The following is a 22,203-nucleotide window of genomic DNA, read 5'->3' as shown; positions in this document are numbered from 1 at the left end:
AACTAGCTCTAATGAAAATAGGCAATTGGCTTCAGAAGATTACTGATAAAACACCGTGGAAGAAAATAATAATTGTACAAACGAAAGTGGGAAACAAGAAAAACAAACGCCACTCTGCCCAATATGAGCTCTACATGAGCCAGGTAAAAAAAATGATAAACAAATAAACTCTAAAAAAATCCAGAAAAAATTTATAATTATCAGGGAGGCTATTTAAAATATGGGTTTATGCCCACTGCTTATAAAAATAAGTTTCATCTGAAGCACATGTTGTAATTTAAAATACTGGTCAATGATAGTATCAGATCATTGCAAGTAACAAGTCATTTTAAAAACAAGAAATCCAGAACACAGAGACAAATATCCAAAGTTGATGGGTGGATTTTTAAATATGAGCATCATAATTCAGTCACCAATAGCCAATGACACAATTCTTAAATTTGAATCTATAATAATTGTAAAGGCAAGTATTAATGTGATATAAATTTAGAATCATATCTTTTAATTTCTACAACATAATGTATTTAAGAAAAATATTAAAAATAATAAACTGCACTTAAACATTAATTACTAGAAATATCATAAAAATTTTAAGTAGGAGCAAAAATAAATGTACTTCTTTGATAAATATAATAATTAGTCCTTAAAATAAATATTATTTTTAAATGTTCACTTTGGTCCATATTTTATATTTTTATATATTAGTGTAAAATATAGGTATAGATATATAGCTACATAAGCAAATATAGCTGATTAACCAGTTTTTGTATGTTTTGTTTTCTAGATTAAAAAGACAGGGAAAGAAGACATTTCAATAAAATAATACTCTTTGCATAGCCACTAAGTACAAGATTTCCAAATAAATTACTTTCATGTGATTCCCTTAAATGCTTGTAAAATGCACACTCTAAGTATTTAAAAGAATATTCTTGAAAAGTGCATTTAAAATTAACTTCAGATTTTCATGAGTATGTACTAACAGAGTTATTACTTGGTTTGTGTTTTATAAGAAAACACAAAAATAAAAAATTAAAACGGTCTAACTCCTTCATACAAACTTAAAGGCTTAGATCCATCAACTGAGATTCTAAAAGAAATTAATAATAAAAGGATGAATTACACAATGCATTGGAGAATACACATACATATACAACTAAAGTGCAAATTTAATAAGAAACAAACAAAAAACCGCAAGGATAGATCAGCTTGCATGTATCCTATGGATACATGGATACACAGGAGAAGTGAGACTGACTGTTGGGTTACACTAAAGAGTTGAAAAATCCATACACTCCAAGATTTCAAAAATTCCTTACAGGAAATTTAACCCAATTTCCTCCTTTCACAGACAGGAATATAGATAAATTCAATGAATTTCCTGTTTTCAAGTTTGTTAGTGACAGAACCCAGACAAAGATGCAGTTTTCAGTCAAATGTTTTTGCCACTACTAAAAATCTCCATTTACAGTAAACTCCTTAAGTGTTAGATTCATAATTTGTCCTGGAAATAAAGAAATCACTCTCTATAAACTATTGCACAGTTTATCATATAAACTTGATTTTAAGGACACATTAACTTAATGAAGGCATCATATTCTTTACCGCCTGACTACATTAATTATAAATCAATACTTGTAGCCAATTCCTGAAGAATCTTATCCACTCACTAAAACATAACTAAATTGTAGGACTACTCCTGGAGTGATTTCTCATTTACTTTGATTTTCCACATTTATTTACTTATTACATTATACTCTTGTGGCTAATAAAGACTAGTGAGTAAATTCCAATCAGCATGTTTCTTCTATAATGAAGAACAGGTAGTCTATGAAGCAGGTATGCAACAATGTAAAAACTATCACCCTTGGAATACACAAGAATAATGAGCTCGAATACTTTCAGTTGGTACTCAAAAGGGGCTAGATAACAAATTTAGCACAGTATTTGCATTGCAAAAATTGCAAAAAAAAATAAGAACCTTAAGAACAGATCAGCAAAGGGCCAATAAACCCAATTAGTACAAGGCTTATTATACAAAGATGTCCACCAAACTACAGTTGCAGAACAACATAGCTACTGCACATTCAAAACGTTGTGGAGGTAAGATGTTTGGGCATTCTTTTTGGAACTAGGGGCCAGGCAAATTTCACTAACAAATTAGAAAATGTTACTAAAGATTCATATTTTAACAGAAGATAATTAAAATATATATAATAAAAGTATTCAATATGATTAATAGTTATAGTAGACAGTGATTTACTTTGATATAATATGTGTCATTTAAAATTCATAACATCCTTATTGCATATGCAAAATTATAGCAATTTCACAAGTGGAAAATACTTCAAAAGCAATATTTACTTAAAAAAAAGACAGAGAGGCGAAATTTGGTCTCGAATTCTGTGTTTCTAAATACCATGGTCTTTTCATTATACCATAAATAAAACAACCCTTGAAGGCAGAATATCAGAATAAAATTTCCTTCTTTCATAGATCAATAAATGGACATTACTCATGGCTTATGAAAAGTTACAGGAAGAACTAAGTTGTAGGACTGAGACTGGAGTTTTGGAATCTCTGAAAAGGGTATTTTCTTCAAAACCTGATGTTGGAAAAACTGAATAGCCATATGCACTAGAATTGAACTGGACATCTATCTTATCCCATACACAAAAATCAACTAAAAGCAGACTAAAGACCTAAAGGTAAGACCTGAAACTATAAAAATCCTAGAAGAGAAGATAGGCTCTTTGACATTGATCTTGGCAATGAGTGTTTTGAACATCACTCCAAAAGCTCAGGCAACAAATGTAAAAATAAACAAGTCGGCATACATCAAACTAGAAAGCTTCTGTACAGGAAAGGAGACAATCAACAAAATATAAAGGTAGCCTTATGGATTGGGAGAAAATACTTGCAGATTATATATTTGATAAGAGATTAATATCCAAAATACGTAAGGAATTCACACAACTCAATAGGTAAAGAATCTGAATCAACAGTTCTCCAATAAAAACACAAAAGTGGTCAATAAGTATATAAAGAGGTGCTCAACATCACTAATCATCAAAGAATTACAAATTAAAATCAGTATCACCTCACACCTGTTAGGATGGTTATTATCAAAAAGACAAGAGATAACGAGTGTTGGCCAGGGTGTGGATAAAAGGGAATCCGTGTACACTGTTGGTGGGGATGTAAATTGGTGTATCCATTAGGGAAAACAATATTGATATTCCTCAAAATGTTACAAGCAGAATTACATGGCCCAGGAATCTTTCTGTTAGGTAGATACCCAAGAGAAATGAAATCATGACCTTTAAAGATATTAGCATTCACATGCTCATTGTAGCATTATTCACAATACCCAATATACAAAAACAATCTAAGTGTCCATCAATGAATGAATAAATTATTTAAATATAATGTATATGTACAATGAAATTCTATTCAGCCCTAGAAAAGGAGATCCCGTCATTTGCAACAACAACAGGGAGGGCATTATACTAAGTAAGATAAGTCAGATGCAGAAGGAAAATACTGCATGATCTCACTTACATGTGGAAAAAGGGAAGGGAGAAAGGTAGGTTGGTTGGTTGAATACATAGAATAAAATGATGGTAGTTACTGTGGTGGGATGTGAAGAGGGAAAATAATGGGGAGGTGTCAATCAAGGGGTATAAAGCTTAGATACATAGGATGAATGTCTACAGATCTAAGGTAAAAACATAAGGACTATAATTATTGTATACTGGAAATGTAAGTGCTCTTACTGGAAGAAAAGGCAACTATGCAAGATGATGGATATGTTAATTTTACTTGACTGTAGTAGCCACTTACTATTATAAGTGCACTAAAATATAATGTACATCTCAAATGTGCATAATAAAAAATCTTCTCACAGTTAAAACGAACTCAAACACAAAATCAAATAATCATAATGATACATATTAAGTAATAAGAAATAGATGTTAAAAGCACAAGTTCTCAAGTCGGGTAGATCAGGGTACCTGGCTTTGAGCAGGTTGGATAACCTTTCTTTACATCAGTTGACTTATCTGTAAAATGGTAAGAAAAATAGCACTTACTTCCTAGGACTCTTGTGAGGATGAAGTGAGATATTTGCAAAGTTCTCAGAAAATGGTTTGGACACCAAGGAAGATAGTCTGGCATAAATCATCTTCAAATGATCCTTCTCCCTCTCCCCATACTCAACAAAAGGGTGCCCAGAAAAGGTAGAGACACCCAGCAATTAAAGGTCATAAAGTTCCAGAGGCAGAGGCCACACAGGATACCACAAAGAATGCCACTGGAGAATAAGCCACCTGTGTTTCTGGTGACTGCAATAAGGAGGTCACTGAGAAGACATCACAAGTATGCCCCATGGGAGATCCAGTATTCATCCACCAACCGTACAAATGGCATATATTGCTAACAGATAACTACCAATAGAACCAGTTCAGTAAAAAGCTATGTTCCCCTTTTACTACTCTCCCTTACCATTGCATCAACTTTGAAAAACACAGAAAAAGAAGAGGAAGAGTAGATCTTGGCCTGTCTCCACAGTACGTCCCTCACCTGTGAAGAAGGCATGGAAAAGGACAGAACATCTAGATGGCCTAAGAGACTGATGCTGAAATTAGTCTGGACTGGACTCTTTAAGCTATGGTATGCACTGAAGCATTGCTGTAATGTGAGGAAGGGAGTTTGAAATAATAAAATCTTGCTGATTTCAGTCACCTGAATCTCTAAAGCCCTGGAGGTGAAGTAAAAACACTCTCACAGCCTCCAAGGCCCTGTACGATCTCTTCCTCTCTACCTCTCTAGCCCCCGTACAATAATCCCCCACCACATCCACACACCCATGCCCCAACACACGCACCCCTCTATGCTGCCACAATAATGACATAAGTACGTGTCAGGCCTCTGATTTATCACGCTGCATTTTGCTATGCAAACTCCCTAACCTCTGTTGATCAGTCTTCTCTATCCCCTCCCTATATCTGGACAACTTTTATTCCACACTGAGAACAAGGATCGTGACCACCTTCTTCAATGCTGTGTCACCAGCATCTAAAAAACTACTTGGAACATAGGAAATAAACAATACTTTTGCCCATGAATAAATGAATAAGGAGAGTCATTGTAAATTTAATGTAGTATGAAGGATACTAAGCCATAAGGTTTCTGATGAGACATAAGAAGAAAGGCATCATGAGCAGAGGCAGATGGCAGAAAAGCTCTCAGATGTCTTATGGCAGCAATCTGCAAACAATACCCTAATCCTAAATTCACAGGTGTCAAGTGACTTTCGTTTGTGTGTTTCCTTGTGTGCATCTAGGTAACTATATTAAACTAATCACCAATATACTTTATAGTTATACAAATAGTTATATTTTATAAAATAGTTATATTTTAACTGTAATTGTTATTTTTAAATATTAAGTTACCTTTTACAGAATGTACACCGTATAATAATTATATTTTAAAGAAAGTCAACACATACCAAAAAGCCATGCAATTATAAGTTGTCTGGTAACAGAAAGCATCGTGTTTTAAAGTATCATTTGGGCATATCACTATAACTTTTTAGGGGGTCACCGTGGTCTTCTTAGTCTTTATGGCCTTTATGGTCTGGCTCGGAATACTTTTCTAACCTAATCTCTCCCAAAATTCCTAAGAGCATTCTAGGCTCCAGTTATACTGAACTTTCACATTTTGCTAAACTCAACAAGCTTTTCCAATTTGTGCTAAAACACTGTTTTTCCATTGTGTAGCTAGCCAGTCCTTATTTATTCTTCTTAGATGTCTTTTTTCCCTAAAAACCGTACTAAACTCTCTATCTACCACCCACATCCCCTCTGATACCACACTAATCCATAAATACTTCAATGAAAGCATTATCTACTGTTTTTAAATGAACTATTTTCCTTAGCTGTCCTCCAGTGAGCAATTTGAGGGCTACACTTAACTTATTGCAGTTCCTAACATGGTGAGAAGCACTGAGTGTATACTTAGGAAATCTTGTTGAAATGTACAGACACAAGTTATGCCTTCTGGTAGCTCAGACTGCCATAAAAATAAAAATAAAACAGTTAGGAAGATTTTCATAAGCCTGTGTACAACGTCATTAAAAAAAAAAAAAAAAGTATGAACGCCATGACGTGAAGCACAGGGATAAAGAGGACTGACGACTTGGAGTAAGTCCTCCAAGAAAGAAATCAGAAAAAAAAAAACGAAATTTGAACTTGGCTTTGACTAAATAAAACATCTCCAGTTGGCAAAGGAGGAGGTAAGCATAACAAGAACAGGAAAAAACATGTGCAAGGCCAGAGAGTTGTTAAATATAATGACATGTTCAGGGAACAGTGAGAAGTTCAATGCCATCTTTAAAAATAAAAGCCCCACTGATAGTTATAATGCCGTATAGCTACTGCCCTCTGTCTCGCCTCCTCTCTTCAACCACGCTGCTTAAAAATGTTACCTCCACTCTTTCTCTATTTCCTCACCTCCCACTTGCCTCCACCCACCGCAATCTGGTTGCTTTTACCACAATCAGCAAATACTTCTGTTTTTAATCTAATGACATATTTAAAAACCTTTTCTTGGTTTTACCATAATAGATGACACAATGTTCCCTCCCTACTTTTGTAATGCTCTCTTGTACTGGTATTCTTAAAGTCACAATTTCCTGGTACTGTGAGAAACCATTGTTAAAATCCTCATCATGGGATCTGAGACTTTTGATGCCTGTCAACTATCTACATGTATTGATACCCCCTAGAAAATATATGGTAGTAGCAACAGTGGATAATATTTATTATTCTTAATCTAGGCATACAAGTTCTTTGTGGCTTTCCCAAAGACAGTCTCAAAACTTGAAACCTAGGACAAAAACATGCAACCTCTGAAATTTTTATTTTAAAAATCACTTCATTTCCAGAAATCACAGTTGTTTATTATTTAGTTTTTTTTTTCTTTTGTCAACATTTATTTTTGGTTCAGAGGGTATCTGTGCAGGTTTCTTACACGACTAGATTGCATGTTGCTGGGGTACGATATGCAAATTATTTCGTTACCCGGGTAGTGAACACAGTATCCATAGGTAGTTTTTCAACCCTCCCCCTCCCTCTCCATCAAATAAGCTTCAGTGTCTATTGTTCCTATCTTTGTGTCTACGTGTACTTGATGTTTAGCTCCCACTTACAAGTGAACACATGTCATATTTGGTTTTCTGTTCCTGTATTAATTTGCTTAGGAAAATGGCCTCCAGCTGCATCCATGTTACTGCAAAGGACATAATTTCATTATTTTTTATGGCTGTGTAGTTTTCCAAGGTGTATATAGAGCACATTTTCTTTATGCAGTCCACCACCGACGGGCATCTAGGTTGATTCCATGTCTTTGCCATTGTGAATAGTGCTGCAATGAACATACATAGTTCATATGTCTTTTTGGTAGAACAATTTATATTCTACTAAAAAGTAGAATAGTAATAAGTATATAGTATATAGTAATAAGCTTGCTGGGTCATATAGTAGTCCTGTTTTAAGTTCTTTCTGAAATCTCCAAACTGCTTTCCACAGTGGCTAAACTAATTTACATTCCCACCAGCGGTGTATAAGCATTCCTTTTTCTCTGAAACTTTACCAACATGTTATTTTCTTACTTTTTATAATCGCCATCTGACTGAGGTGAGATGGTACCTTGTGGTTTTGATTTGCATTTATCTAATGATTAACGATGTTGAACATTTTTCATATGCTTGCTGCCTCCATGCGTGTCATTTTAAGAAATGTCCTTTCATGCCCTTTTTCCATTTTTTAATGGGATTGTTTGTTTTTCACTTATTAAGATTTTATAGATTCTGGCTATTAGACCTTTGTTGGATGCATAGTTCAAAAATAACTTCTCCTATTCTGTAGGTTGTCTGTTTGCTCTGTTAATAGTTCCCTTTCCCATGAAGAAGCTTTTTGGTTTAGTTAGGTCCCTGTTGTCTATTTTTGTTTTTGTTATAATTGCTTTTAGGGACTTCAACATGAAATTGTTGTCAAGGCCTAGGTTCAGAATGGCATTTCCTAGGTTTTCTTCTAGGATTCTTATAGTTTTGGGTCTTACATTTAAGTCTTTAATCCATCTTGAGTTGATTTTTGTACATTGTGAAAAGAAGGGTCCAGTTTCAATCTTCTGCATATGGTTAGCCAGTTATCCAAGCACCATTTATTGAATAAGGAGTCCTTTCCCCATTGCTTGTTTTTGTCAACTTTGTCAAAGATTAGCTAGCTCTAAGTGTGTGGCTTTATTTCTGGGTTCTCTAGCCTGTTCCATTGATCTATATGTTTTTGTACCAGTACCATGTTGTTTTGGTGACTGCAGCCCTGTAGGGTAGTTTGAATCAGGGTAGTGTGATGCCTCCAGCTTTGTTCTTTTGCTTAGGTTTGCTTTGGCTATTCAGGCTCTTACTTTGGCTCCCTGTGAATTTTGGAATATTTGAATTTGTTTTCTAATTATGTTAAAAGTGATATTGATAGTTTGATAGGAACAAATCTTATTTAGTTTTTGCAAAATAATGGGGAGGGTGGTAGGGAATACTACTTCGTGACCTTAGAAAACCAAGAAAGCTATGACTGGATGTACTAAGTTCCTACAACCCCCCTTCCCCAAGAAAGGTAATGAATGGAGTCAAATTACTTTTACCTGCACCCTTCTGGAACTGTTTCCCCACCCCCAGGTGATGTTTTACTATGTGCAAAATACATGGGTTCATACAGTTACCCAGTTACCAAATAAGCCTTCTCACCTTAACTCTACAGAATCCCATTTTGGCAGATATCTGATGAAAGCACAGCACTGCATCTGATAAGACAGTGGTCTCTGCTTTTTTTTTTTTTTTTTTTTTTGGATCAAAGCATAGCCTAGCTCAGAAAATGGAACCGCCCTTCATTTTGACAGATACCCACATTTGCTCCTTCTCAGTCTCTTCTTCCATTTTTTTTGTCCTCTTCCTGTCCTTTAAATATTGGTGTTCTAGAGTTTCTGTGAAAGTAAGATGTCCACTTCGCTCTAATCTCTTTCCTTGTAAAATTTTACGTATGCCTATGGTTTCAACCACCATTAGATGGGCCCCAAGCCATCTGTACTCCAAGCTTCTCTATTGGGCTCCAGATCTATGCCTGCTACCTAGATATCTCCAATTAAAGTCTCAAACTCAGCATGTGCAAAACATAAATGTTCATCCCCCAGCAACAAAACAAAAACAAACAAAACTTTTCCTACTGTGTTCCATATCCCAGTGAATAGTACCACTTTTTACCCAATTCCCCAAAATGTCATTCTATACTTCTTCCATCCCTACATCCAACAGATCACCAATTCTAACCCACAGAGAACTTTTAAATCTTTTCAGTGCTCTCCATCTTCAGTTCCACTGCCCTGGGCCAATCCACATTCATCTCATGCCTGTAATAAATCAGCTTTCTAACTAGTCTTCCTTTTCCCTATCCTTTAATATAAATTATTGGACTACAGAACTCTTACTCTGACACACAACCTCTACCTTCCTCCACCTGTTCACCAATCTTATAATAGATTTGTGCTTCCCTTAGCATAAAGTCAAATACTTATCATGTTAAAATATAGACTTTCATGTTTTACAAATAGTAAGTATGAGTCCATAGATCGTAGGAATACCCCAGGAAACAACTATTTTAAAAAATAATTCAGACGGTTACAATCCAAGTATCTATAAATCACATTTTGTGGAATATTATTATAAATTCTAGGAGGGTGCTGGAAAATATTTGATGAATGAATGAATGTTCCCAGTGTCTATTTTCTAACTTTCCAAAATGTCAATAACCTTACAGCAGCCAGCTTCTACATGATGGCTTTAAAGGGAGTAAACATTGTTAATTTACTTTTGATACAAAGGGTTTGCCATGTTTATCACAGGTTTTCTTAGTGAACTACATTTACAAATGGCAACTTCTGATAAAGGATAACAGATTAAGTTCAGTGTCAATTTTGACCAGATATTAAATCTCACAACTCTCTAAACTTCCTTGATGTTGACTACTGAACTAAATAATATCCCAGTAGCTTCTGGAGATTTTAAGAGATAATCTGTGTTTTTACAGAGGAAGAAAAGTATTAACTGGAGAAATCAACATAATCAATAAACCAAGGTCATACTTACCAGACTGCCTGCTTCTTAGCCTAATGGTAAACTCTCTATCAGATATCTCAAGATTACTTCAAAGTTTTCATTGCCCAAGCTCTAACCCTAACACTTCACAATAGATAACAATTTGGGCTGAGGTTCTCAGTCTAGGTTTAGGTTAAATAATTGGTAGTTATAATACTTATACCTTAAGAATATGCACATACAGTGAAAATGTTTAGTAATATAAGAAAGACATCCTATATAGAAACCAAGGAAAAAGGGAAAAAAAGTAGAGTAAGTTAGAAATTGCTAAAATATACATGCCTACTACAAACTTGGTCAATTGTCAGCTACTAATACATTTCAAAAATTAATTACCTCCTTATGTTGAAATAAAATATTTTTAACTTAATTGCAGAAACTGTAAGTAGAATCTTTAATTATAATTTAGATCTACAACATTTTTGGGACAATTACACCAGTTAATGATTCCAAGATAGCAGTGTGTGTGTGTGCACGCGCATGTGTGTGTGTGTTTGCATATTCTTTTGGTTCATAATTCTTTTTGCTATGCTGCTTTTTTTCTCTCAGGCTAATGTCATAACAAATCTACATCACTGACCTGAATAAGAGAAATTAGGAATTTAGGTTTTGCTACTGACTGTGCACACTGATTAGAAATAAAAGTGTATCAGCTAAGCTACTAAAAGTAAAACTAAATTCGTTCTTTACTTTTTCTCTTATTAACAAATTGCTTCTGTAAGATATTCATTCGATATCTCCACATCCACTTTGACTTGTAGGTAATAATATGGCTATGTTTTCCCTTCCCATCATGATAACATTCTTTTTATTTAGAGTGTCACAGCCACGTCTCATTGCTCAAGCTGTTGCTCCATCCATACTAAACATAAATTCCAACTTTGCCTCCTTACTTATCTTGATTTCCAGTAAAAATAATATCAACATGGAAATCTTTGATCATCATGAGGAACAAATCCTTTCTCTTCATAAAATGTATATATGTTTTTTAATTGAGCACCATCTTCCCTAATAGACTTACAATGTGAGTAAATGCATGTGTTTGTATGTGTCTGTGTTACTTGTGTCTGTAAGTTATTCAACTGTAATTTTTCCTAGCTGCATCTTTCTTCTCTAGATTTGCACAAATATCAAATATCAACAGTACCTGTTGAGTGATCAAACTATCTCCTGGTCCTCAGTTTACATCTTCCCTGTATTACACATTATTAGTATTTCAGCTATCTGTGTACTGCCTCTCAACTCCAAATCCACCCTTCTTTCATTTCCTTTGTGATACCTGATGGATCCTATAAATACTGCTCCTCTGCCAGCTCATACAATGTCAGGTTTTGTCAATAGAGGGTGCTGGAGGGACACTCCAATGCAGTCACAAGAGAAGGGAGCTTTTCTTTCTTGGTCTCTCTGGGTCAGCTGCATTGTCATTTTTTGGCACAGCTTCAAAGGACTGACATGCTATGAGTTTTCAGCCCATGAAGCATATTTCTGTGGACCAGCTTTAGCATATACCCTCACATGTTTCTTCACCACCAGTAACTGCATGTTCCTATAGCAGCAGCACCCCTCCAGTGAGGTCAGAATTCACAGGTCTTAGGGGGAAATGGTGCTCTTTCCAGTCTTCAGTTTCTTTCTGATTTTGGAAGTGGTGACACTGCAGCCCTAGAAGTAGATATTCTATCTGCATTTCTTAATTCTGTATCACTTGGAATCTTCTTTTATCCATGTTTTAAAAAGAATTTAGCTGTCTTTTATTAGTTAATAATTCTTTACATCAGATTTTCCCTGTGATGTCCTGTGACTGGACTGTGTTTATATAGTATGCTCCCATTTGGTAGTTTTGTGATGAACTAGACTTCCTCTAAAACAACTGTTGGCAAGCCTGACTAAATGAGGTAAATAAAGACAGAAATAAAGTAGGAAATCTGACAAGAGCAGAGCAATCTCATAGAAATTTTTCAGGCTAGTTGCATTAAGGGAAATGTATTATTAGGGAAAATGTCTAGGGCCTTCAAGATTTTCAAAAACCTACTAAGATGCTGAATATGCATTTCATTTTTGAGAATATATCTATATTTCGGTGTGCCTATGCACACTCACACACACACGCATGTATTCTGAAATATAAAAAGAAAACTAAAAAATCAAAGTAAGTGTTTTTTTATTTAAATGTTATCAACTGAAATTCCACTCAATGCAACCTATGTTGGTACTGTGAGTATATTTTAATGTTTACTATGACTTGTGGTAGAATCCCCCCAAATAAGAAAGCATATCTTGAGTCTGCTAAAAAATTTTAAAGTTCTTGGGTTCAATTTACAGATAAAACACAACTGCTTTTAGTTCAATTCAGATATAAAGTAGCTAAATGTGTTCTATTGCTAATGACAATATACCTAACATCAACTACCAGCTTTTTAAATATGTTAGTGATCCCAAAGAATGGTCACAACAAGGAGAGGTAGAGAATTAATCTAATCTATTATCATCACTGGAAAACAAATGACTTTGTACATTTTGGCAAACAAGTATGATATGAATTTGTGTAAAATCCCCAAATACCAATCATGTCTTGCTAGAAATATATATGTTTGCATTTATGTATGTATATATGCATATATATATATATATACAGACAGAGAGAGATTGAGAGAGAGAGAGAGATGTTTTAGGTAAAATAATTCACTTTGCAAAATTAAAGCTAAAATTTCAATGCAGTAACTGCTACTACTGAAATTTACAACATGAAAAAACTACAATATTGAAAATGTACTGATATTTGGGAGTCTTATATCATTTGCCTTTCTGTTTTGGCTGATAATAAGACACAAAGTAACCGTATGTAAGAGTCATAATTTATATAATATGCTAATTTCTCAATGTAGTGGTTAACAAAATTCTGACTCTACTTGATTTTAGATAGAAGTTAGGTGTTTATCTGCACTGTGTCTCTAACATTTGGGAACATTTAAGACAAGCTGCACTAAGACAAAGACTATTTACTAGGACAAAATTATATCTATAGCCAAACAGTAACATTTGGAATGCACACTCTTGCTAAAAAAACATTGTCTCTGTCATCATTATAAGGATCTGTCCACTTAAATTGACCCATGGAAAGAGGCAGATTAATATTTCAGGTCAAAATATACAATGATGCAAGGGAAAAAGGAGGGTGATGCTGAAGAACAGGATTTTTTCCTCTTGTACCAGAATTGTGCCTAAGACCAGAGTTGAAGGAGAAAAATAAAAGCACTTAAATCTTGACATTCCTGTTTCAACGAATTTTAACGGACTGCCAACATTTAGTATCAACCACCTCTCCAGAGGTAAGGATCACCCCTCAACCACATGGGGCCTTATATTTTCAGCCACCCAGGTCAAGATAAGAAATCTCTGAGGTCAGAGGTGTGGCTCTGATGGAATAAACAGCATATTTTGTACCATAAAAGTGTAATTTAGGTTCTCTAATGGAAACGTAGGGAGCTTCTATTAAATTAGCTGATGATGTTTATGAAAGCCTACAAAAATGGAATGCTTTTTGTTTTGTTTGTTTATCCAGGTAGAAAATGTCCAACCTTGTCAACTTTCCCCCAAGTTATCAGAAAAAGGGAAGAATTTGAGGAGAAATGACATAGTGGGGGATAACTGGGCAAAAAGGGACAAGGGCTTTTCTAATTCTCAGTGCCTGGGCCATAAGGAAGATGAATCTCTAAAGAGCCATGAAGTCCTGGAGAGAAGGATGCCTGAGGGGTGAATGAGCCACAGATTTGGCAGGGAGGTAGCAGGGGACAAGAGACATGCACATCAAGGGGATGCAAAGTAAGGCAAATGTCAGTTGACGTGGTGGAATCTGACAAGTTATTAATGAATGAAAAACTATTTCATAAAAATTGTCTATTACAGAGCACTATAGTTAGCAGTAAAAGTGAAGGACTGATTATTAAATTTTTAATGCTTCATCAATAATTCATCTTTGGTGATTCTAGTCCACCAGTACCTAACACATCAAACCAATTTTCCTCACTTATCTATCTCATTTTATTTTATTTTAATTGATTGATTGACTGGAGACAGGGTCTCACTCTGTCATGCAGGCTGAAGTGCAGTGGCATGATCACAGCTCACTGCAACTTCGACCTCCTGGGCTCAAGTGATCCTCCCACATCAGCCTTCTGACCACAGGCATGTGCCATCACACCCTGCTAATTTTTATATTTTTTGGTAAACATGGGGTTTCACTATGTTGCTCAAGATAATTTCAAACTCCTGGGATTAAGCAGCCCTCCCACCTCAGTCTCCCAAAGTGCTACAATTACAATTGTGAGCCACCACACCAGGCCTGTCTCATTTTAAAGGAAAAATAAATAACACCAGTTCTATAGAATCCAAGAGTACCAACATTATAATTTTTTTAGGTTGATTTATATATACCTACTATGTGTGCAGATTATATGTATTGTATGTACGTAGATAGCAAAACAAGGCAATCACTTTGCTCAATTCCACTCAGAGGGTTTTTTGTTGTTGTTGTTTTTAAATGTGTAACACTGACCATGACCTAATTCTGCAAGAAGTCTTTATCTGTGAAACTATATTCACTTTCCTTATGGAAGTCCACAATTCTGCCTTAATCCTTCTAGAAAATTTTTCTTCTTAATACAATTAATTTTATTTAAATAATTGTTTATCACACTGTAGCTAGGTAGACATGTTTTGAAAATGATGTAAAATACATAGGGCTAATCCAAACACTGAAGTTTGAAATGAAACCACAGATCCAAACATTTTTAACTATCCATGTATTTGAGTAGACTAAATAGACATGAGACATATACATAATTCTATAACACTAAAAATGCTAGTCTATTCAAAATTAGCCCCCACTCCCCATTATGTGAAGTAAAAATACTATTTAATGAAAAACTCACCATATCTGTATCTGAGACAGGGCCAAAACTGGTCACGTAGATGTTAGTGAAGACTTCAGTAATACTGTCTGATATGAGAAAAGAGATTGAATATAGATATTATATAATAAGAGCCACAGGAGAGAGAAGGGTTTGAGTACACGGTATGTTTTGAAAGCTGTGTCATAAATTTGGGAGTACTGGGTTTTACTTTCTTGTCAACTTTCACAACCGTAATGACTATAGTGCTCAGTTATTTCATTGGTTTTCACCATCCTAACTGCAAAATGCATAGAAGTATTGTGACATTCTTACTTGGAAACCATATCTGATTAGCGCATCCTCATTTATATTGCTCAAAATGAATAGTTTCTTGGGAAACATCTTAAGTGAAATAAATAGTTTATAATAAATGTGTTACCAGTACTAAAAATAAAGTATGGTATCATTTGATATAATCCTAAATTTGATGTTTCAACTAAATATTTCAGTATCTCATGATGGTAAAGATTCAATTTACAGATTGTAAATCAGTATATCTCCTCCATACAGCACAAAACAGCTTGGTAATTATAAATAAACATAATTCCAATTAATATAAAAAGCTCAGTCATTCAGTGACATAAGAATAAAAGAAAATAACAGATTACTTTCAAACAAGCTTGCTTTTAATTGTACTTAAGAATGCCTGAAATGCTAAGACTGAACTAAATCGGATTCTAAAATTATGTAACATAATAACTGTAATACAATTAACTGGAGTGCTCTATTAACCAGGTAATTTAGATCTTTTATTTTAAATAAGCCAAATGGTGATGGGGAAAAGGTCAAAGACAAGATAAAAAAACAAAAATCTTTTCACTGCTCCTGTAGTAGAAAAAAACACATCATTAATGTTTATCATCATGAGCTAAATGTCTTATCCATTAGCTGTCAGATTTGTAATTCTACACAAACAATAACATGAATTGTTTTTCGTATTATACTGGACATTAATTTACAACCATTAAAGAGAATAAACTATGTCTGGGATTTTGTATCCATTAAGGTAAGAATGAAAAATAGAAAGGATATTGATAAAACAGGTTAGACTTTGAATGCCTACTACATGCCAGGTACTCTTTAAAGCACCTGAAATATCATAATCTGCATGTCAAACCTATGTGGTAGATTATCTGTTATCCCTATGCGTGTGTACAACTATTCAAAGAAAGGTAAGCAAACTTGCCAAAGACCCACAGCTAGTAGAGTAGATAGAGTAATGATTTATAACCCAAGCAATCTAGTTTCTGATCACTCAAGCGAAATCAAAGCATTATACCATAGCCAATGATAAACTTAAAACTAACAGTAGTTTCTTATTAAACGCATGCTTCTATTCACCAGAATACTCCATGCCAAAGACCTAGTTACAGTGCTCCAAATAAATATGTTCATTAAGCTTTGTTGTATATACTATTTTATCCCTAAAACTGTATTTTTGAAATTCTATTATAAAAGCATTAGAAAATAAATTTATAAAATTATTTCAGATGTCACCTACCCCAAAGACCTGCTCAGGAGCAGCTTTCTGTGTATACAAAGTCCCATAGGACCCTGAGTTCAGAAGAGTCCCATGCTTAATTTAATGGTCTATTTGTGCTTTCTTTAAAAAATCTTAATTGTTTTTTAAACAAAGGGCCCTGTATTTTCATTTTGGACTGGGCATCACAAATTATGTAGCTGGTGCTGGACCTGAGTTTTTATATACTAGAAAGCAATTGTGGAAATGAGACTCAACATTTTTTCCTTTTATCCACACTAAATTAATCACACTATTACATTTATTCAATTAGTAACTGAATAAAACTTTGTTACAGCTGTTGACCTAAAATGTTCCAGAGAAGAGAAATTAAAATATGAAGGTAGCTTTTACCCTAAGAGAAGAAAGTAAAATGATTCTCCTTAGTTTAAGCAGTAAAGTTAGAGTCCAAGAAATGACAAAAATGTGTGAATGTATTGATGCTAAGGATATGAATAATATTCACTATTTGCTAAATGGCAAGTAAAGGGTAAAGTAGTATCAGCACCTAGTGGCTATTGGGAGGTGTCAGCTAAGAACTGACATGAAAAATAAGGTTAGCCTCAAAATTCTAAGCAGTAAGAGAAACACCTAAGACTCAGAACATAGATATAAAAAGTTATTTTTAGAAAAGGAAATGGTTTCATGGATTACTGCCTTCATAAACATAGTTAAATAATGTATGCATTGGGGAGATACTGTCCTACTATGGAAGTTCAGAAAAAGGAAAATCAGCAAGCCAAACACTTGACGATGAACATCCAATAGTGTCTAAGTATGGGAAAGGTATTCTTAGCAATGAGTTTTTGTTTGTTTGTTTTTTTGTTTTTTAGATTTCAATATGGACGGATGCACAGAGCTATAAACAACCTACATGGGCTAATGAAATATTTCAGTGTAATGAGTATGGATATTTGATACATCTAACACAATCTTCTAGAATTCTATGATCAAAACTCAATCTTTGGTTATATTTTGGCTTTCCCTAAGACAAGGAAAGGGAAGTGAACAAAGGAAAAGGGAAAAGAAAGGAATGGAGGGGAAGGGAGTTTAGGGAGATTATATGAATGTAGGCTATTTCCAGGAGAATACAGGTGATTCTAACCTTGTGTCTCTGATTTGTCAAGACATTTTATAGTATCGTCTGCTTATGTTTGTTTTCCCATGTGGATTTGGAACATCTGATCCATTGAACAGATGTATGTTACAGAGTAAGCAAGTGAATTTACAGTCTGGTGGCAACCTGAGTCTCTGTGCATTTTAGTTACCATGGTTCACTCTTCAGTCGCGATCACTCTTTTTGTGTTGTTTTTGGTTTTTAGATGGAGTTTCGCTCTTGTTCCCCAGGCTGGAGTGCAGTGGTGTGATCTCAGCTCGCTGCAACCTCCGCCTCCAGGGTTTAAGTGATTCTCCTGCCTCAGCCTCCCAAGTTGCTGGGACTACAGATGCTCACCACCATGCCTGGCTAGCTTCTGTATTTTTAGTAGAGATGGGGTTTCACCATGTTGGCCAGGCTGGTCTCAAACTCCTGACCTCAGATGATCCACCCTCCTTGGCCTCCCCAAGCACTGGGATTACTGGCATAAGCCACCGTGCCTGGCCCTCATCACTCTTACTTGACACACCAAGATCTGTCCTGACTCAAAATGGCTATTATCTCTCATTTTCCCTTCGGTTAATTGCTTCTCTGCATTTTAGTCTCAGTTTAAATGATCTCTCTTCAGCGCAGGAATTCACAATCCCCTATGTAATGTAAGCCCTATTCTCTCATTTTTGCTCTCTGACACTTTCTTTTTATGGGAACTTTCAACTTTGCCATTATTGGAATGCTTTAATATATTCTTCTTGCTTTTTGTTTTGTGTTTGGTCTGTCTCCCCAATCCAGGAGTTAAGCTCCACAAAGAACAGAGACTGCACCATTTCTGCTTACTATTATGTCACGAGGGCTTTTACAATGTCAATCACATGTTACATGCTGTATGTTTGAACAAATTATTTCTCATTTTAATTCATGTAGAACATCGATCTTTTTCCAAAATATTTCATCAACTTTAAAAATGGTCATGCATAGATGTTGCTAGTCATGAGGAAAATATGCCCATCATTTGTGAAGGCAGAGCCTAAACTTTCCATTGACAAAGGCAGGTTGAGAGTCTAAGTAATAGGCTTCCAGTGAAGTAACAAAGCTGAGCAAAGGGAAGGAATGTACTTGAAGACAGCACTGATTCACTGCAAACCAAAATTGAAGTCAGAACAGTTACGCAGCTCCTAGCAGAAATATCCACCATTAGTTACCTCAAAATAATGGTTTACCAGCTAAATAGTTGACATGAGAAATACCAAGAGTAATATGCAAAAGTAAGAGGATTTTCTGTATAGATTTCTCCAGAGGCAAAATACAACAAAGTTGATAATAGGTACTTTAGGAGAAATAAGTAATGCATGTGGCATACATAGAAGAATGTATAATCCTTAGAGCAATCATCAAATTCAGGATGGTAAAAGATGCCTGCAGACATGTACTGAGGGACACATAATGTATTCCTAATATTTCATTCTTTTAAAATTAATCCTAACCAATTTTGACAAAATCTTAAGATATGATGGGGGTGGTCATTGTTAATCTTACTCTTCTGTGTACTTCTCTGATTTTTTTAACTGATTCACAGAAAAAATAAATGGCCTGAAATGATATCCAAAATGCACATATAAATAATTTCAAGAAGTGTTTAATTAATGAAATATTGTTTTTTACTGGGAACTTCAGCATAGAATAACAATAAAACTTCTTTATAAAACCTTTGCAAAACTACGAAAGAACAAAATTAATGCTCAATTATGATTTATTTTACAAGATTCACTTAAAATAGATGGTTGAGGATAAAAAGTGAGTAAAGCAAAACATCTGCCTGTGAAAGACTCACAACATAATAGAAAAAAAAACCATTTAAAAAATTGTAATACAAGAAACGTCTGCTGCAACCAAACCAAAAAGATAATATCTCAATGCCCATAGAAGCATCTTGGAGAAAGACATGGAGGTTTCACTCTTTTGTAATTTTCAATGGTCCTGAGCATCCTCTAATCCAACAAAGAGCAGAGTAGATATTCGAGGCAGGGAAACTCCTTTGTGCAAAAGTCAAGTCCCACAAATAGTTAACTTTCACTCTTAAACAAGGTTAACATTCATATACAGAGGATGAGATGAGGTTGTAAAGAAAGGCAGAGTTGTATCAAAACAGATCCGACATGCCACAATAATACGACTATTGTCTTTATATACATGGCAGCAGAAGATTCACTGAAGGACTTTGACTTGGAGAATTTTGTGGCTAGGGCTATGTTACCAGATATATTATGTTACATTTATATAGAGGGCAAGCCAAGACAAAGTAGACTGAAGATAGAGTATTCAGTTTGGAAGATGATGCCATTGTTAAGACCAAAAAAAAAAAAAAAAAAAAAGATTGAGATTAGGGAATGGTAGAAGTCAAGGGAATAATTTGTTTGTTTTAAAGTAATATTGCAGGAATAGGCCCTTTGGTTTGACTGTTAGAGGATGTGTGGAGCCTGGAAAGGAGTAGGTTCAGTAAAACTATAAAGGCATAAAACAAATGAAGAGGTTTGGAAAGTAAATGGAGGGTAAGGACATGAAGAGAGTAAGTGGAAAATATTCTTTTTAAAAGCTTGTCAGAAAAGATTTTGACAAACACAGTAATAGTTGAACTGTACTGGATTATATAACACACAATAGCAAGCAAACTTTCCAAACAAAAATTTCTAACATTTGGCAACAGCAAAATCCTCTTTTTGTAAATGATTGATTGACATTTGATATGTACATTCTTTGTACCAGATCCTCCTTCTCTTTCTCCTCCACCATAGACACACACATACACACCACTTTGAAACTGATTTTCTCAAGAGAGTGGTATACATATACATATACTATTGTATATGTAGAGTTGAAAAGAGAATCATAAAAATGTTTCTGAAAGTTTTTGTGGGCATCATATGAAAGAAGAGGTGAACTCATATTGACCATTTATCGTTTCATCTAGGCAGTAACGATATTATTCTAGGAATGGAAAATAACTTCTCTAGGAAAATGTTCTCCACGTCAATGATGTGGAATCCAGGAAAACTAATTATAATTTGATTCACATGCAATTGAGCCAGTAAAGTTTCTAAGTACGCAATCATCTGCATATTTAGAAAAAAACCCAACCTCTTTTATCCTACTCTTACTTTTATTTTAGGTTATTGCATTAGCCAATCTTCAATAATTGTTTTAAATAATAGTGAAAATAAAAACCAGGCATTCATTATTATTTTAAAAAGCTTATCTTTTTAAAGTTAAGAATAAATTCAGGGAATAAATTCAATATATCACTTCCCAAGGTGAGGTATCCACAATAAATGGGAAGAGAACTATCTGATTCTCTGTGGTCCATATGTGTGCCAATTACTTGACTTTTGTAGGCATTTAAGATTGAAAATCTTGGAAAGTTGCAATTTCCCATAAAAAAGATTATTTCCTCTCTGTTCCTATCCATAGATTTTTTTTCTTGGATTAATTCTCAGGCTATTATTTTCTATGGCTAATGTCTCCTACCCATTTCTGACCTTCTAGTCTTACTATTTTCTTGGAGTTTGAGAGTGTAAATAGACAGCTACTGAGAAGTAGAAAGGTTGGACCAGTTTTCTGACTTAAAGCCACTCAGTTTCAAAATATAGATCAGGCAGTTAAGATGAGATGAAAGATTTTCTTTTTCACCATCTATCTATAAGGCTAATCAGGTTTATTCTTTCCTGTTGTTCATTATGGATGGGTATATAGTTCCCAACACAATGGAATATAGCAATGAGTAAGTGAGTGAGTGAGTGAATAAAGTTGTCGTTCTATCTTAAACTGCAGCCACTCCAAATCTCTCCCTAGCTCTGTAGGTTCATTTATTTATTATTGTTTTCTGTTTGCTGTATGTATCTACTCCTATGGTAGACATGAGACACATGTGGCCATTTAAATTAAATTTTAATTAAATAAAATTAAATAACATTTAAAATTTTGCTCCTTAGTACACTGGTCATATTTTATCCATATGTGGCTATATTACTATACTGGATAGAAGAACCGAACATTTATTCCCATTATCACAGAAAGTTCTGTAAAATAGTATTTGTCTATATCCTCCCAATAGAAGTTAAGTTCCATGAAGACTGGGGTTTTGTTTGCTCAGAAACATAAAGCTGTAGCACAGAATAGCCCCTGACATAGTATATGTTCTTAATAAATCCTGGTTAACTAAATAAATTCTTACTCTTAGTTCACAGTCATTTAAAGTAGACATAGCCTCTGCTATCGTAATGAAGCTTATTATAGCCTAATGAAGAGAGATACTATGCAAAAAATCAAATAAATATACAATTGCAGACATGATATATGCTATGAGAGTATGCAATAAGGGAACTTCTCCTGGAAACATTTTCTTCACTTCTTCTCCAGGACGTCGTAATCACTTTATTTTACT

The 22,203-nt window shown here is 34.6% G+C and overlaps 1 protein-coding gene across 6 annotated transcripts in view; it reads right to left on the bottom strand.

Annotated features, from left to right (window-relative positions):
- GABRA2 (gamma-aminobutyric acid type A receptor alpha2 subunit) overlaps nucleotides 1–22,203 on the bottom strand; it is a 143,759-nt gene that overhangs the window by 70,361 nt on the left and 51,195 nt on the right. For 5 of the 6 annotated variants that reach the window (XM_030800987.1, XM_003258401.3, XM_030800988.1 and 2 more), the window contains exon 4: nucleotides 15,133–15,200. The exons of the other annotated variant lie outside the window; for it this stretch is intronic. In XM_030800987.1, coding sequence (XP_030656847.1) covers nucleotides 15,133–15,200 — 68 coding nt within the window. The remainder of the gene's footprint in view (nucleotides 1–15,132; nucleotides 15,201–22,203) is intronic. 6 annotated transcript variants of the gene reach the window in all.

The sequence above is a fragment of the Nomascus leucogenys genome, chromosome 20 (genome assembly GCF_006542625.1).
Source record: "Nomascus leucogenys isolate Asia chromosome 20, Asia_NLE_v1, whole genome shotgun sequence".
Taxonomy (NCBI): domain Eukaryota; kingdom Metazoa; phylum Chordata; class Mammalia; order Primates; family Hylobatidae; genus Nomascus; species Nomascus leucogenys.
Note: the sequence above shows the minus strand (reverse complement) of the source record. Positions and strands in the feature narration are given on the sequence as shown.